Below are 17904 nucleotides of genomic sequence, written 5' to 3' on the forward strand. Positions count from 1 at the left end.
TCAATGGATCCTTCCACCTCTGCCCCCTGAGTAGCTGGGTCTACAGGTGCATGCCACCAAGCCCAGCAGCTATACTGGAAAATTTAAATATATCTTTCCAGAAATTTACAGATAAATTAAACAAAAACTAAGTTGAGAGTTGGCTGATGTTTTTAGTATTGCTTTCCTTGTGTACAAATTGTAATTTGCAGGTCATCTAGAATGGCAGTTTATCCTTGCCTTTCTACTTATTCCATGTGTTTCCTGTTTTAGTGTTGGGTCCATGTACAGCTGAGACCACTCAGGCTAGGGGTCTCAGGACCTGCCCTTCAGTTCTGCCTCCAGAGCCTCAAAGTAGGTTGGCTCAAGTCTTCCGTGTGCTGGTTTGTTTCCTTCCGCCACCATAGCTAAGCTGTTTTTGTTGTTTTCTGTTTGCTTTGGTTTTCAAACTCTAGCCCATGGTAGAAGTCACAGTTTTTCCCTAATTCCAGGTTCACAATGAACCTAAGGTGCCTTACCATGTTTGGGGTAACTTTGATCTCCACTGCTCTGCAGGATTCAAACTCCTAACCAACCTCTACCTGCTTCCAGACTCAGAAGACCATTGAGGCCATAGCTCTAGTCCCACTGACTCAGTTGTAGTGATCTTTTTTTTTTTTTTTTTTTTTTTAAGATGGGGTCTCACTCTGTTACCGAGGCTGGAGTACTGTGGCGTGATCTCTGGTCACTGCAACCTCCACCTCCTGAGTTCAAGTGATTCTCCTGCCTCAGCCTCCCAAGTAGCTGGGATTACAGGTGTCCACCACCACACTCAGCTAATTTTTGTATTTTTAGTAGAGATGGGGTTTCACCATGTTGGCCAGACTGGTCTCTAACTCCTGACCTCAGGTGATCCACCCGCCTTGACCTCCCAACTTGCTGGGTTTATAGGCATGAACCACTGTACCCAGCCAGTCTTTCATTTTGATGTCCAGAGATGATTATCTTATTAATGAATCCAGGGATGTCTTTTAATTTTATTATTGAAGTTCTTGGAGAAGATGTAGAAATTCAAAGGGTGAGCTCCACAAAACCATTCTGACCATTTTCTCCGACATTCTGGATGTGGGGAACTCTGGTCTTCCTACCTTTTTTTTGGCTTTCCTTAGTAATACGAATTCAGGCTTCTTGTATTCTCAAATGCCAGAAACCTATTTGGAATCTCTGTAAATTGCAGGGCTTCTGGCTCAGGCAGAGGCAGAACATAAAACCCTGTTTCTTGTTCACCTGGCTAACTTAATGTATACAACAATTAGGGACATTAAAACAATACATTCTGGTACTGAAAGTCTTGCACTTAAAGTAGTCTTTGTCCTAAATTTCTTCAGTCTACACATTTTTGTAACCTTAACTTTTGAAATCCAGTAGGGCATGGGTATTAAAAAAATATGTGTGGAGGAAACCCCACAATTACATCTCATTGTTTTTCTACCAGAGAAGAGATTTTCCTCTCTGTATTTATGTTCTGGAATCTATGTTTTCTCATTTCCTCAGAGGCGTCACTCTTATATACCTTTCTCTCTTTCTCTCTCTCGCTCTCTCTCTCTTTTTCAGAGACAGGGTATTGCTCTGTCTCCCAGATTAGAGTGCCGTGGTGTGATCATAGTTCACTGTAGCCTTGAATTCCTGGGCTCAAGAGATCCTCCTACCTCAGCCTTTCCAGTAGCTGGGACTACAGGCACATGCCACCATGCCCAACTAATTTTATTTTATTTATTATTTATTTTGAGATGGAGTCTTCCTCTGTCACCCAGGCTGGAGTGCAGTGGCACTATCTTGGCTCACTGCAACCTCTGCCTCCTGGGCTCAAGCCATTCTCCTCCCTCAGCTTCCCCAAGTAGCTGGGACTACAGGCACGTGCCACCACACCCAGCTCATTTTTTTGGTCTTTTTAGAAAAAATGAGGTTTTACCATGTTGGTCAGGCTGGTTTTGAACTCTTGACCTCAGGTGATCTGCCTGCCTTGGCCTCCCAAAGTGCTGGGATTACAGGCATGAGCCGCCACACCTGGCCTATTTTAATTTTTATAGAGATGAGGGTCTTGCTTTGTTGCCCATGTGGGTCTCAAACTCTTGGGCTTAAGCAATCCTCCAGCTTCTGCCTCCCATAATAATGGGATTACAGATGTGAACCACCATGCCTGGCTGGCCTGTAACCCTGATTTTTCTATATTGGATGTTTTCCTGCTGAAGTCTCCCACCTCTTTATAAGACAAAACTCCTATCTTTCATTCATTTTTTTGGCAAGCTTTCTGAAAACCACACAAGTAGCTTTAATTACCATCTACATGCTAATGACTCCCAAAGCTACAACTTCAGCACAGATTTCTCTCATGTTCTCCAGATACACAAGCCTTTTCAACCCCAGACAAATGTAGTTCAGCATGTCCAAAATAAATTCATTATCTCCACATCCCATACACTTTTCCAAACCTGTTCCTTCTCTTACATTTTCTATTTCATCCAGTTTCCCAAGCAGAAACCTGGGGGTCTTCTTGATTCCTTCCCATCCAATAAGTCACCCAGTTCTGTCATTGTATTTCCATTTATTGAATTTCTATAGTCACACATTTGTGAAGTACTACTAGAACCATAGCAGTATAATGAATTAAAGATGAGGTTAGGCTGGGCACAGTGGCTCACCCCTGTAATCCCAGCACTTTGGAAAGTTTAGGCGGGTGGATTGCTTGAGCCAAAGAGTTTGAGACCAGCCTAGGCAACATGGCAAAACCCATCTCTACAAAAAATTAAAAAATTACCTGGGTGTGGTAATGTGTACCTGTGGTCCCAGCTACTCAGGAGGCTGAGGTGGGAGGATTGCTTGAACCCAGGAGATCAAGGATGCAGTGAGTCATGATCACACCAATGCACTGCACTCCATCCTGGCAACACAGTGAGACACTGTCAAAAGAAAAAAAGAGGTTAAAGTGGTAGAATAGAAAAATATTTGTAATATTATTAAATTAAAGGTAAAAGATAGTTTGGGTAAAGAAAACATGATTCGTATTCCCAAATGGGCATGGTGGCTCATGCCAATAATCCCAGCACTTTGGGAAACCGAGGTCGCAGATCACTTTAGGTCAGGAGTTTGAGACAAGCCTGGCCAACATGGTTAAACCTTGTCTCTACTAAAAATAAAAAATAAAAAATAAATGAGCTGGGCGTGGTGGCATGCGCCTGTAATCCCAGCTATTTGGGAGTCTGAGGCAGGATAATTGCTTGAACCCTGGAGGCAGAGGTTGCTGTGAACTGAGAATGCGCCACTGCACTCCAGCCTGGGTGACTGAGCAAGACTCCATCTCAAAAAAAAAGAGAGAGAGAAAATAAAAACTTATAAGAGATTATTTGATTTAGTTCAAAGGTTCCTGGCTACCTATCTGAAGCTTACCTGAGGGGTAAAAAAGGAGTTTCTGCAGAATAAATAGTAGTTTACAACAACTGTCTGGACTACATTGCTTTGTTTTGTTTTAAATGGTATTTCCACCTGTACTAAAATGTGTGAAAGTAGAGTGACATTTCACCTTATACACAAAGTCCATATTCAAATGATACACTCTGTTTTGGAGAATATTGACATTTATTTCTTTATTTGCTTATTTATGAGATGGGGTCTGGCTCTGTTGTTCAGGCTGGAGTGCAGCGGAACAATCTTGGTTCACAGCAACCTTCATCTCCTAGGCTCAAGGGATTCTCTCACCTCAGCCTCCTGAGTAGCTTGTTCTACAGGCATGCTTCATCATACCCAGCTAATGTTTTTTTTTTTTTTTTTTTGGTAGAGATGGAGTTTTGCCATTTGCCCAGGCTGGTCTCGAACTCCTGGGCTCAAGCAATCTGGAGAGTCTCCGTCTTTTAAATTGCAATATAAAGTTCCTCAGGATGTATAGCTTCTTGAACTGGACCTTAAATGGAATCATTTTCAGCTGTCACAGATTTTAGGCAGCAAAACTAGGGATGCCCCACTCAGAACTGAGAGATTGCTGAGTCTGGAGGTATATATTAGAGGTGACAGAGTCCCTTTTCTTGCTTTTAAGACAAACTGGGAATCTAGCCTCTTCTTAAAATCTCCCATGGAAGGATGGGTGCAGTGGCTCATGCCTGTAATCCCAGCACGTCGGGCTGAGGCGGGAGAATTACAAGGTCAGGAGATTGAGACCATCCTGGCCAACATGGTGAAACCCCGTCTCTATTAAAATACAAAAAAAAAAAATGTAGCTAGGCGTGGTGGCAGGCGCTTGTAATCCCAGCTACTCAGGAGACTAAGGCAGGGGAATCACTTGAGCCTGGGCAGTGGACGATGCCATGAGCTGAGATCGTGCCACTGCACTACAGCCTGGGTGACAGAGCAAGACTCCAGCTCAAAAAAAAAAAAAAAAATTCTCCTGTGGAAAACAGATTATAATAGACGGGTGTCTGACAACTATTGCTACCATGAGGCAATGTGTTTCTTTGCTCATCTATCTCTTCTTTCTCTTCTTCCAGACTTCATGTTTTTTTTCTATTTCTCTCTTCCCCTATTCTTTCTTCTTTCTTAATTCAGTTTTCCCACCTCTTTTACTTTCTTACCCACAAAAAGGAATAATAAAAATAAAAATAAAAAAGGGAAGTTCCTGACTGGCCACATTCCAGAGAACTGAGGAAATACAAGTTATTACATAACTGGGAGGGGCTGGTGACATGACTTAGAGTTGAGGGAGGAAGAGAAAAGAATTATAAAGGTAAGAAAAGGCAAAATGGCAAATAAAGGTATAACTTTAGACTTTTATTACTTAAAAAAATTCTCTGTGAATTCCATGCAGAGCATGCCATCTTTCTCAGGCTGTGATGGTTCCCAGAAGTAGATCCAAAAATTACCAAAGATGCATTTTGGTCACTAATGGCATATTAAAAATTATCATCCTTATCAATTTTTGCTCATACATAAGTATTAACGCCTGATATTGCATTAGAGCTATGGGAATTGCCTGCAACAAGGGTTGTTGTTTTTTTTCAGTCATCAGTTGGGAAAAGCTATTACACTTATTTCTTTTTTTTAATTTAGACAGAGTCTCACTCTGTTGCCCAGGCTGGAAAGCAGTGGCACAATCTCAGCTCACTGCAACCTCCACGTCCCAGATTCAAGCAATTCTCCTGCCTCAGCCTCCCAAATAGCTGGGATTACAGGCACGTGCCACCATGCCTGGCTAATTTTTGTGTTTTCAGTAGAGACAGAGTTTTGCCATGTTGGGCAGGCTGTGGTCTCAAACTCCTGGCCTCACGTGATCCATCTGCTTTGGCCTCCTAAAGTGCTGTGATTACAGGTGTGAGCCACTGTGCCCAGCCCTACACTTATCTTTAATCTGCCTCCTTTTCAACTTCCAAAGATGCTTTCAGGCTCCTGTAATCTAGTTCAGTCATTCTTTAAAAATAATGCAAACCACCACCACAACAATAACAATAATAACCTCAACTTTGCTTTATGGTTGGCAGGAAATGTTGAAAAATGTATGAAATTAAAGCCAACCATAAGTAGTCTACTTCAGAAATAACTGCCATTAACATTTTATTTATGACCATTTTCTATGTAATTCTATTTCATAGTTTCCCTTTACACATACAGTTTTGTATCTTTTAGGCATAAGATTTTTTTTAATGGTTTTCCATCACTTTTCTGGCAGGATGAGCTGTCTGTATTCCTTTTCCTGCTGGGAAATAGAATGGAAACGGGTAAACTCTGCAAAATCTCATTCTGAAGGAGTTTACAGTTGACTGAGACACTTACGTGGATTATCTGATTGCATGTCTGTAACTGATCTCAGGTGGAATGGTTCCAAAGACCTCTACCACAGCATTTATTACTCTATAATGACTTCCCTTTTACTTAACTCTCTTTTAAACCTTAAGCTCTGAGAGCAAGACATTATCATTCATCATTTGCACCCCAATGACTAGCATATGACCTGATACAATGAAAATTCTATTTATGAAAACTGAATGAAAGGCTGAATACATTACTAAATACTAAAATTTGAGAGGATCCGCAACTCGTAGAACCTCACCACAGAAGCAGGACACACCATGAATACGATTCCCAGAAGTAAAGTTTTAGTTTCAATATAGATTTGTCTTGAAAAAGCAGAGAAATACAGGAATTGATCATCATCAATTGAAAATTCTCTATAGATATTAAACTCAACTGTCCCTAACATTCCTGCAGTGCTTTCATGCTAAAATTTAGCTGTTCCTTAAATACTTAGAGGAAATTAATTTCAGCTTTTTTCTATAGCTGGTAACGTTCCGTAACATCTAGGTCACTGCTGCCTATATTTTGGAAATGTCGGGATTCCAATTATTTGGCATGCCCTCTGGTCCTGGTTTTACCACAAGGACATTATTAAAGAACTAAAACTTCCCCTCCCACATGGTGGGAGCTCCCTCCAGGATTTTCCCCTCTGGAATCCCCTTCCACACTCTTCGTGGAAGCCTTTCTCCTCTTCTCCTTTCCTTCTCTTTTCTCTACCTAAATAAAATCACCTTTCTGCAACAACAACAATAACTAAAAAGAACTAAAACTGGTGGGGTGCAGTGATTCATGCCTGTAATCCCAGCACTTTGGGAGGTTGAAGCAGGTGGATCACTTGAGCCCAGGAGTTCAAAAACAGCCTGAGAAACATGATGAAACCCCGTCTCTACTAAAAATACAAAAATTGGCCAGCCATGGTGGCATGTGCCTGTAGCCCCAGCTACTCAGGAGGTTGAGGTGGGAAAATGGCTTGAGTCCGGCAGGTGGAGGCTGTAGTGAGCTGTGATTGTACCACTGCACTACAACCTGGTGACAGAGTGAGACCTTGTCTCAAAACAACAACAAACAAACTAAAACCATGCATGTCCTCTTGGACAAAGAACTGGATGACTTGGACGTCCATAATGGGAACATAATAGCCAATGCTTGAAAGAGAGCAAGAGTAAGACAACATGCAAGCCATAGCCATCCCAGAGGTGTTAGTTTGAAAGAGGGCAGGGGAAAGCATGAGCAGCTGGCTTTGCTCCATAGGAGCCTCCTTATCCTCTTTAGCTTTGAACCAGATCTTGGCTATCATTTCATTCAAATATAAGACAGCTAATAAACTGAAATATCCTTCAGAAATAGATGAAAGAATTTATACTGGCCAGTCATGGTGGCTCACACCTGTAATCCCAGCACTTTGGGAGGCTGAGGTGGGAATATCACTTGAGGTCAGGAGTTCACGACAGCCTGGGTGACATAGTGAGACCTCAAAAAAAAAAATTAGCTCAGTATGGTTGTGCATGCCTATAATCCTAGCTATTTGTGAGGCTGGGATGGGAGAATCTGTTGCACCCAGGAGGTTGAGGCTGCAGTGAGCTTGATCACACCATTGCACTCCAGCCTGGGCAACAGGGTGAGACCCTGTTGAAAAGAAAGAAAAGGAAGGGAAGGAAATGAAGGGAAGGGGAGGTAGAAAGAGAGAGAAAGGAAAGAAAGAGAGAGAGAAAGAAAGAAGAAAAGGAGAGAGAAGAAAGGAGGAAAGAAAGAATAAAACAAAAAGAGAAAGAAAGGAAAGAAAGAAAGAAAGAGAAAGAATAGAAAGAAAGAGAAAGAAAGAAAGAAGAGAAAGAAAGAAAATGTAAGAAAAGTCATAAGATAAAACTGGTCATATAGTTTTGAGGCAGTATGCTGTGTACCTCCCTCTCTACAAAGGCAATTCTACAGCATTTTGTGCTGTTAAATACACATTTAACCTACATTAATTAGAGTGTGTATGAAGTTCTTATTCCCCCTATTTATATACAGTAAGAGCAGTAACATTTGTTGAGTGTCTACTAAGTGCCAGGCTGCTTACATATGTTACATGCCTCACTTAATTAAATTCAGAACCTGCCTCCTCCATAAACATAATTATCACACTTACTTTGAAATTGGATATATCCCTTTCCTTAAAATCCTATATACAGTTTATTTAGCCCTATCCCATTACAGGCAAAAAATTTAACAATAATACTGCTAGAATTTATAAACACTTTTCTGGTGAGAAATAGAGACCACTGAGCTTTCCATTCTACACTTTGATCCAATTTTCTTTCTGAAATTTTAAAGGTAATTTTCTGTATTATATTCTTAATAAGAACATTAAGAGAGGCTATCAGCCTCTCTTTTGCCATGCTTCCCTAGCACCCTTTCCTGCCACATAATGAAAGAATTAACTGCTTTACCTAATCTCAAATATAAAAAATATAAAGTTAAATAAAAATAATTTGGCCATTGAAGCCTGTCTTTTCTTCATGGAAGTCTGAGACTTTGTTGAGATAACTGATGCATTATCCTTCATCTTACAAGTATGCCCTTTACTCATTGCTTAAATATTTCATTTAGTTAAAACTTTAATCTTGTTAAATGTAATAATGATTGCAATTACCCAGATTATCTCAAGGCCCAATAAAATTCTTTTCTTACTGCTTTGGGATTACTTCTAAAGAACACATGGTCCAGATTTTTTTTTTTTTTTTTTTTTTTTTTTTTTTTTTTTTTTTTTTTTTTTTAGAGATAGGGGCGTGTTCTCACTATGTTGCCCAGGCTGGTCTCAAACTCCTGGGCTCAAACAATCCTCCACCTCAGCCTCCCAAAGTGCTAAGATTACACGTGTGAGCCACTGTGCCCAGCTCCCAAATTTCTATTAATTTGTTTTTTGTTTTTTAATTCCTTGATTTAATGAACATTTATTGAGCATTCCTTGTATCTGGTGTTCTGCAAGAGGAATGATAATACAAGAGTAAGCAAAATAGGCACAGCATCTACTATTACAGGACTTACAATTGGAGGTAACAGATATTAAATAATGATTTACAAGTATAAAAGATTTACAAATGGTATGAAAAAGAAGGGAAGAGTGCTATGGGAACATCTAATCAGTTTGGCCAACTTAGCCTGATGTTTGGGGGCTGGGGAGTAGACAAAGTTTATTCAAAGAAGTTCAGATTTAGGCTTGACGCATAGGAAGACAGAGGAGTCGTCTGTGGAGAAGAATTATGTAGATAGAGGGAAAAACTTATGTAAAGGCTCTGAGAAGAAAGGAACAATGCCTATTCGAGGACTTAACAGAAGGTCACTATAGCTAGAGTGGTGATACCAGGGGGAAGGGAGGGATGTCAGTGAAAAGACAGGCAGAGACCAGAACACAGGTCATCCTAGGGATTGGAAACTTTATCCTAAGGGTAATGGAAAGGCAATGGAGACTTAAAGCCAGGCGAAAAAAAAAAACTTTTTATAAAGCTTAACATAGCTAAAATGTGGAATATATGTACACATTAGTTTACTATTTAATTTGTTCCAGAATGTGTTCTTACATCTTAATCCAATAATATTAAGATTTTTTTTTAAAGATCGAGTCTTGCTATGTTGCCCAGGCTGGTCCCAAACTTGTGGGCTCAAATGATCCTCCTGCCTCAGCCTCCTGAGTAGCTGAGATTATAGGCACCTGCCACTGCGCCAGGCTAACCTTAAGAATTTTTACAAATATGACTGGATGATGTGGCTCACCTGTAATCCCATTACTTTGGGAAGCTGAGGCAGGAGGACTGTTTGAGCCCAGGAGTTTAAGACCAGCTTAGGCAACATAAGCAGACCTCTGAGTTTCCAAAAAAAAAAAAAAAATTAGCTGGGCATGGTGAGGCCAGCCTGTAGCCCCAGTTACTCAAGAGTCTGAGGCAGGAGGATTACTTGAGCCACGGAAGTTAAGGTTGCAGTGAGCTATGATCATGCCACTATACTCCAGCCTGGGCAACCGAGCAAGACCCTGTCTCAAAAAAAGAAAAAGAACAAGAAGGAGGAGGAGGAGGAGGAGGAGGAACTACTTTTACAAATATGGGACAAACTATGCAGGTTTTTGATATGTAAAAGTTTTCCAAGAATAGAAAAGACCCTAGGATTATTAAGCACAGCAAAAAAGTGCTTGGATACATGTTCTTATTATGCCTTGAAGTGATGGACCTAAGTCCTAAGTTTCCTTGCTTTTCATCTTTATCACATTTTAACTTGAATTGCAAATGAAATTGGCACAATAATAATGCCAGGGAAAGGAGGAAGGTGTGTGTTAGTCTGTTTTTACACCACTATAAATATACTACCCGAGACTGGGTAATTTATAAGCAAAGGAGGTTTAATTGACTCACAGTTCTGCATGGTTGGGGAGGCCTCGGGAAACTTACAACCATGGTGGAAGGGGAAATAGGCACCTTCTTCATGAAGCAGAAGGAGAGGGACGAACGAAGGAGGAACTTCCAAACACTTATAAAACCATAAGCTCTCATGAGAACTCACTCATTATCATGAGAACAGTATGGGGGAAACCACCCCCATGATCCAATCACCTCCCTCCCTCAACATGTAGGAATTACAGGTCCCTCCCTCAACATGTGGGGATTACAAATTGAGATGAGATTTGGGCGGGGACACAGCCAAACCATATCAGTGTGTGCACATATATATGCATGTACTTGTTTCCCATGGTTTTGAAGAACAGATTTATGACAATGAATATCAGTATCACATTCTTTGTGCTCCAAAGTAGTATCTACCTGATAAAAGGAAAGTAGAAACTAGAAAATATTAAAAGATTATGTTACTTTAGTTGGGTGTTTTAAGAAAAATATATGGCAACTTCTGGGTAACTCTACAGACTCTGACATGAAATATGTTGCTGTTAGATTAGGGACCCCAATATAATTTCAGTAAGTACTGTGCTTGGGGTAGTAAAGAGATTCATGAATGCTAAAGCTTTCTGCCAATAAAGTAAGAGAGGCTAGGGTTTTTATTTTAGTTTTTCAATACTTTTCAGTCTTCCCCATGAGCATCTCTTTTTGTCTTCTCCAGATTGTCTGTGTCCATTAAATCAGCAGATAGGAATTTTAGGTGTGGTAATTTCTCAGAGGTATTTGCTTATTGGGAGTCGGGGGAAACCTTGAAGATAATAAGGTTTCCCTTAGTAAATATTAGGAGAATGGAGAAGTGAAGGGGGAGAGAGAGCTCTTAATATTATTCCCCAAGTGTCACCTGACTGCCTCCCAAATCAGAAGTTTCTTTTCTTCAATCTTGGTCTGCAATGCTTCCTGACTATTCTTCAGGCTAAATGACTCCCTCTTTGGAGTGAACGAATAAATATACAGTTGGCAAACTGTTTGAAAAAGGCTACTGACCCTTGATCTAAGAAATCTTGAGCAACAGGAGACCTGAATTTAAATATCAATTTGTATCTGACTCACTATTTGAAGAGAATAAATCACTCATTTGATTGAATCACTTAACTCTATGGTTTGAGGTGTGGTACTGACTAGCTTTGCACACATCGTGTACTGAGTATGACTGAGTATGCATTTGATAATAAATGTGTTTGTACTTTGATGAGAATGATTGATCAAGTTCCTAACTGTGCATGGCATTTAGAAACATTCAGAATATGTAGGCTAAATATTAAAATAAATGACGTCTTGTTATGATGTAATGGAACAGGCTGTCTATTATTGCAAATAGGGTGGAGGCCTGCTGCGTATTAATTGTCAGGTTACCAAAGCGCTGGGTAAATTTGGTAAGAGTGTTAAGAGTAGCTTCTCAGCAAGTACTCAGTGTTTGATTGAAAAGAGGCCATTCTATTTACTTGGACAGAAGTATGGTTTTATTAGGCTGTTTTACGTGATAAAAGGTTTTTGAAAAGTTGTATATCTCTAGCATCTGACTCATAATGTCCTGATAATGTGTTCTTTTCTGTGATCAGAGTCATGAATAAAGAAGTCTATCTTCTAGCACTGGATGACAATAGATTTGAAGGTGAGTTCAGACCTGTGAGTATTATAGACAAAGACTAGATTGAGAGCTGAGTACAGTGTCTTACACCTAAAATCCCAGCTATTTGTGAGGCTGAGGCGGGAGGACTGCTTGTGGTTAGGGGTTAGAGATCAGCCTGGGCAAAACAGTGAGACTGTATCTCTATTAAAAAAAAAAAAAAAAAAGGCCGAGGCAGGTGGATCACAAGGTCAAGAGATGAAGACCATCCTGGTCAACAAGGTGAAACCCCATCTCTACTAAAAATACAAAAATTAGCTGGGGGTGGTGGTGCGCGCCTGTAGTCCCAGCTACTCGGGAGGCTGAGGCAGGAGAACTGCTTGAACCCGAGAGGCGGAGGTTGCGATGAGCTGAGATTGTGCCATTGCTCTCCAGTCTGGGTAACAACAGCAAAACTCCATCTCAAAAAAAGAAGAAGAAGAAGAAGAAGAAAAAAAGACTAGACTATTCGTTTAAAAACAAAATAATGTTATGCTGTAGTAGTTCTATTTTACTCATTTTAGCTTGATATAAAAGAGCTAAAGGGGATGGGCATGGTGGCTCACACCTGTAGTCCCAGCAATTTTAGAGGCTGAGACAAGTTGGATCACTTGAAGTCAGGAGTTCGAGACCAGCCCAGCCAACATGCTAAACCTTGTTTCTACTGAAAATACAAAAAGTAGCCGGGCATGGCGGCATGCGCCTGTAGTCCCAGCTACTTGGGACGCTGAGGCACAAGAATTGCCTGAACTCAGGAGGCAGAGGTTGCAATGAGCTGAAATTGTGCCACTGCACTCCAAAATAATAATTTAAAAAAAGACAAAAGGGTATGTCATCGTTAAAGGCCACAGGAAACCTATAACAGGAAATGTTTCCTTTGGTCAAAGAGCAAACCGAAGTTCAGATACCAAGATGGTAGAGTTGGAATGCATACTCAGGTCTGTTAGCTTATGATCTTTCCATGAAATCACTTAGCCAGAAAGACAAACCCAAAAACTTAAAATCTGGTAGGATTAAAGTAAGTAAGGAAGCTTCTCTTTAATTTATTTTGGTTTAGATGTAATCTTATATCTGCAGGGGAAAAAGGTGAATAATAGCTATTGCAGAAAGACATCTGTATTCTACAAGTTTGTTGAGTAGGGCAAGTAGACATAGATGAAATTGGAAAATGTCTATTAAACAGTATATAAATAAAAGGTAATAATATTTCTGAGTCCTATTGATTTTTGAAAGTAATTTTAATATTAGTATCAAAAGTCTAATCTCTAAAATATAAATGCTACTATTCTCTTTAGTTAGCAATATTGTAAAGCTATTGAAGAGGCTTATAAAATTCTTAGGAAAGCTGCTATAAAACACAGAGTTTATTATTTCTTACCTCATGTGTTCCTACTTTGTTTTTACCTCAATTACGGTTTCCCTTATATTGTATCCTAATTGTTACTCTGAAATCTCTACCAGCAAGTGGGTTCATTCAAGACAGGGACCAGGTCTCTTTCATTGTGGTTTCCATCATAACCTGGACAGTGTCTGAAATATAATAAGCACTCAGTAAATGTTTATGGAATAAATAAACCAGCAAACCATAACAAAAGCATTCATCTTTCTGATCCGTTTCTCTATTTCCAAAATGAGAAGACAGTAGTAACATTTTCCTAGATTGCTTATCAGGAACCGATCATATCTGTTCATATACTCTCTACTGGAGATATGTGCCACAGACATAAATGGCTATTACCATGATTAGTAAGGAGGTAATTATTACAATTTTTATTCAGGTTGAAATATTTAAAAAATCTAATCATTATACTATCACACTGGTCTTTAAGTTAAAAAAAAAGAGAGAGAGAAAAGAAAAATATCTAACCAATACATTTTAGGAAAGAAATGTAGGCTATTTTAGGTAATAGGTAATAGGACTCTCTATCCCTGGGCGCTCAGGGTAGAAGGAAAAGCAGAACCCCACCGCGGAGATGAGAATAATCCCTCACTAGGTGGCTCTCTTTCCCGTGAGTGGGTGGCGCGTCGGTGCCGGGCGGGTGATTGGGGGCATTGTACTGCCGCAAGCGCCGCGCGTCACGCCGCATCATACCAGGCGCTGGCAACATGAGGGGCATAGTCCACTTTCTATTTCATTAATGACAATCTGTCCTCGGAATTTATTTCAAAGCAGGTTCTACTTTCGTTTCCGCTAAACTTATACCTGATGTTTCAAATGAACATTGGCATAGTTTGATTGGTGCAGGTCTCAGGGAAGGATCTTGAAAGTGCCTCTTCAGATAGCATGGAAAAAGACAGCAGAAATCATGTAGCCATACCAGACCAAACCAAATCAAAATAGCCCATTAAAATTCTGATTTTAACCATCCTATGACGGCTGCATTCTCGGAAGGTTTTATACAGTGACATATCCTAAAGTACTTTGGGATGGCTGCTTAAATGATTCCACAATACGAACTGAAAATACAAGTTGTAAAATGTCAATTTCTTCAAGCCAAGGATGATGAATTTTCCAGTTATTTCCCATACACTCCATATTATTATTGACTTCATTCGTTATTTCAGCTTTTTGGCCTGAAACCTGACACGAAACAATAAATATCCAAAAAGATCTGTTCTAAGAATGAAACTTCCTTTCCTAGACTCCTTTCATCAGACAGATGTATCTAGGGTTCTTCTTGATACTATTTTATCCAATGTTTTCCTCTCTCACCCAACGACATAGAATGACGAGTTTTAAAACACTGCAGACCTGTGAGAGGGGAAAGGCTGCAGAGGAGAGAGGAACTTGGAGGTCTGCCCTTAATAATCAAGCGAGATCCCCATCGTGGGGTGCCTATCAGAGTGATGGCGATAGTCAGTCTTGCTGCTCGTCCCCAGCTTAAATGATAGAAAACCACGTGTTAGCCTTCTAGGATGTGTTCCCACCCTCACCCTGGCCAGGCTCGCAACGGCTAGGTCCAGAGGCAGTACGTGGGCGGTGTGGATTTGAGGGAGGGGTCGACCCGCCAGGAGAAGTCAGCTATCCGCGTCGGCAGGGGAGGCATCGCGGCTGTCGTGTGCCGCTCTCCTCCCTCAGGGACCCCGTCCTGGCGGGATCCCGCCTCCCAGAGCCCACTGCAGTTATGGGGAAAACCCTTCGCCGTTCCTCGCCGCTTGCCGAGGCCGCCTCGCCCTCCCGACTCCAGTCCGCCGCCCGCCAGCCTCCAGGCCATGCATCTTCTTCGCAGGCCCAGCCCTCTCCACGCCTGGCTCTGAGAGGAAACGATGGAGGTGGTTCCCGCCCGCAGGCGGGTGGAAAAGCCCATGGTGAATGCCTCGGCCTGTCCCCCCAATTGCTGTGGGAAGTGGGAAGGGAGGAGTAAGTGGACTTCATCACCGGGGATAACTACCTCGATTCCCAACTTGGGGGAGGCTTTTAGATGGAAGAGATGCCAACGGGGAACCCTGGGCGGTTTCCTGGGAATCCATTCGCCAAGGGGAGAGTCACCCTGTCCGCACACATCGGTTACTATGACAATACAACCACAGCTCCAGTTGCCATGGCAGCTACCTAACCAATCCGATTGGTTTCCTTTCTCTTCCTCTTCGGGCCCCACCCTATCCCCTCTAACAGTCTCCCAGTGTGCTTGGGGAGGGGCTGCAGAGAAGAGGAGGGAGTCCTTCGAGTCACTGTCTACACGCGAGGGAAGATGAGAGTCGAGGGACTGCCCGGCGGAACTGTAGGAGGAAGGGGCGGCGTTTCCGGGGGGGAAGAGTGAAGGCGTGCAAAAAGGAAGAGGGAAATCGGCTGGAGTGATAAGAAGGGGGAAGACTTTGAGTGTAACTCCCGGTTCTTCTGGGTTCAATGTTCTCGGTGGGGTTGGGATTGCCCTCTTGCGCGGGAGGAGAGGAGTGGATTGGCAGAAAGCCACCAGGCGCCACCAGCAGGTCGCTCAGAAGCCGCACAGGTGCCACACAGCTCGTTGATCCCAAAAGGGAGCGCTACAGAGAGGCGGAAATCACCGGGAGGGACAGGCGCTGCTGAAATCTCGCGAGAGGGACCCCTCCTCCTCGCCGCTGACTTCCTTCCTCCGCTTCTCCTCTTTCCCCCGCCCCCTCCCTTTACCCTCCCCCTCCCCCCCGGTCGGAGTGTCCCTGCGCCCCACGGGCCGGAGCAGCAGCGAGAGCAGCTTTCCCGGCTCCCTCCCCCTCGCCTCATTCACCCCCACCCCCCCGCCGTGCGAGGAGGAGCCGGAGGAGAGGAAGATGGCGGCGGCCGCCAGCACCCGCGGTGCCGCGGGGCCGCTCCGAGGAGCCTGAGAGACCCACGGAGGCTTCGCGGGAAGACGCGGCGGCGGAGGATGAGCCTGCAGAGCGCGCAGTACCTCCGGTGAGTGCCAAGGCCGGCCCGGTACGTAGGGGGAGCGGGCCGAGGGTTGGGGCATGGAGCAACAGACAAGCGAGGTGGTAAGTCCGGGGTGGCGGGGGAGTTTCGTTCTCTCCTCGCCGGGCAGGGCGGCTTGGGCTGCAAGGGGATCTGCGGGAGGAGGCGGAACGGGTATCGATGCGTAACCCCCACCGACCTGGCTGAACTCCCGAGAAGCCGGCCCGTCCCGGTGCGCCGAGGGAGGTTGGGGAAGCGTGAGAATGTCTGTGCGCGCGCGCCCGTGGTCTCGGGCTCGCTAGCGAGGGGTGGAGAGAGACGTCCGGGGAGGCGGCGGCGACCCCGAGTGGAGGTGGGTGTGGAGGAGTCTGATCCCTGTGGCGGGGGACTCGTGGTGTGGCGTGGGATTGGTTGGAGCGATGCTTGAGTAGGGGACGGGGTGGAAGTCTACACACCTGGAGTGTTGGGGCGGGGGAACCGAGGAAGGCAGACAGAAGGAGAGAGAGACCGCAGGAAACTGAAGCTTGTTCTTCACTCTCGGGTTGGGAGTATTGAGGAATAATGTCATCTGCAGTTAGTTGGCGGTGTAGGGAGGGGATGAAGAAGGGGAATAGATGGGGAAGTGAGGAGAGAAGGAGGCACTGTGGACAAGGTTGAGTTTTCCAGAAGAAACTGGGTTAGAATCAGTGTAGTTGGAAGATGCCATTCTGAGAGTCGTGTGTATTCATTAAGAGTGGTATAAGGAGCTTGTATGTTAGAGATAGAGTAACACATGGATATAGTGTGTGTATGTGAGATGTGTGTCTGGGTGGGGGAGGGCAGCGATTGATGCAAATTCAGGAAGAAGATGCAGATAGGTTGGAACTTAGTACATGATGGCGAGAACATATTGGATGGAAGGACACCAGCTTCTGTGCAGCCAGAAAGGTTCCATGGACGCGAAGTAAGAGCTTAGAAGCAGAGGTAAAGAGGGTCAAAAATCTTGATAACAGAGAAAGATAAGGTTACGAGAGCCTGAAATTAATTGGCAGGTGACTACTGCTTAGAAAAGGGGAAGATTTTAAAATTGGTCGTTTTTGTCATTCAGGAGCAGAACTAAGAAAGGCAGGCCTTATGGAAAGTTTTTTTTTTTTTTTAATTGTTTCATACCTTGCGGAGGAAGGAGTTGGATGAGGTGGAAGTCTGAAATAAGTGGAAAAGTCACTTTAGCTGTTTAGTGAAGTGAAAATATTGATGTGTGTGGATCCCTGTATGTATATTTCAAGAGGTGTGTAGTTACATGATACATAGAGCGGCCATTATAATTTTTAAAATAGTAAAGTTTTATTAAGCAAGATAGGGAGAGGAGAGAATTATGAGATATTTGGACTATGCTTGAGTGCCTGATTTTAACACAACATGTATTCCCAGTGACCATAGGACAGACGGAATGATGTCTGTAATTTGAGGCTCTATTTTCTCAAAGGAATATTTTTTCAAATATTCCTTCGTTGCTTAATATATCAAATAAATACAGCTATGACAATGATCTGTTGTAGGTGATGTAGAGAGATACGGAAACCATCAGGGTGCTGATTAGTCTTAAGGAATTTGCAGTTGAGTATCTATTAGGCAAGTAAGTTAATAACAGCACAAGACTGTAAGTATCATAAAAGATACCAAGTGTTTTGAGTCCAAAGGCAGGAGATCAGCTGAGCAATGGGAGGGAATCA

The 17904-nt window shown here is 42.8% G+C and overlaps 1 protein-coding gene and 1 long non-coding RNA gene across 13 annotated transcripts in view; one reads left to right on the forward strand and one right to left on the reverse strand.

Annotated features, from left to right (window-relative positions):
* The window catches only part of LOC144580091 (uncharacterized), a 32447-nt gene extending 15964 nt beyond the window's left edge, over window positions 1-16483 (reverse strand). The window contains exons 1-2 of the long non-coding RNA XR_013529001.1: window positions 16392-16483; window positions 13205-13356 (exon numbers count right to left, since the gene is read on the reverse strand). This is a non-coding gene — a long non-coding RNA (uncharacterized LOC144580091). The remainder of the gene's footprint in view (window positions 1-13204; window positions 13357-16391) is intronic.
* Window positions 16062-17904, forward strand: part of SMG7 (SMG7 nonsense mediated mRNA decay factor) — an 80611-nt gene continuing 78768 nt past the window's right edge. For all 12 annotated transcript variants that reach the window (XM_008984855.5, XM_035280220.3, XM_035280219.3 and 9 more), the window contains exon 1: window positions 16062-16198. Coding sequence is in view for 4 of the 12 variants with exons in the window: in XM_008984857.5 (XP_008983105.1) it covers window positions 16170-16198 (29 nt within the window). In the remaining 8 variants the exon portion in view is untranslated. The remainder of the gene's footprint in view (window positions 16199-17904) is intronic.

The sequence above is a fragment of the Callithrix jacchus genome, chromosome 18 (genome assembly GCF_049354715.1).
Source record: "Callithrix jacchus isolate 240 chromosome 18, calJac240_pri, whole genome shotgun sequence".
In the NCBI taxonomy this organism is placed as follows: Eukaryota; Metazoa; Chordata; class Mammalia; order Primates; family Cebidae; genus Callithrix; species Callithrix jacchus.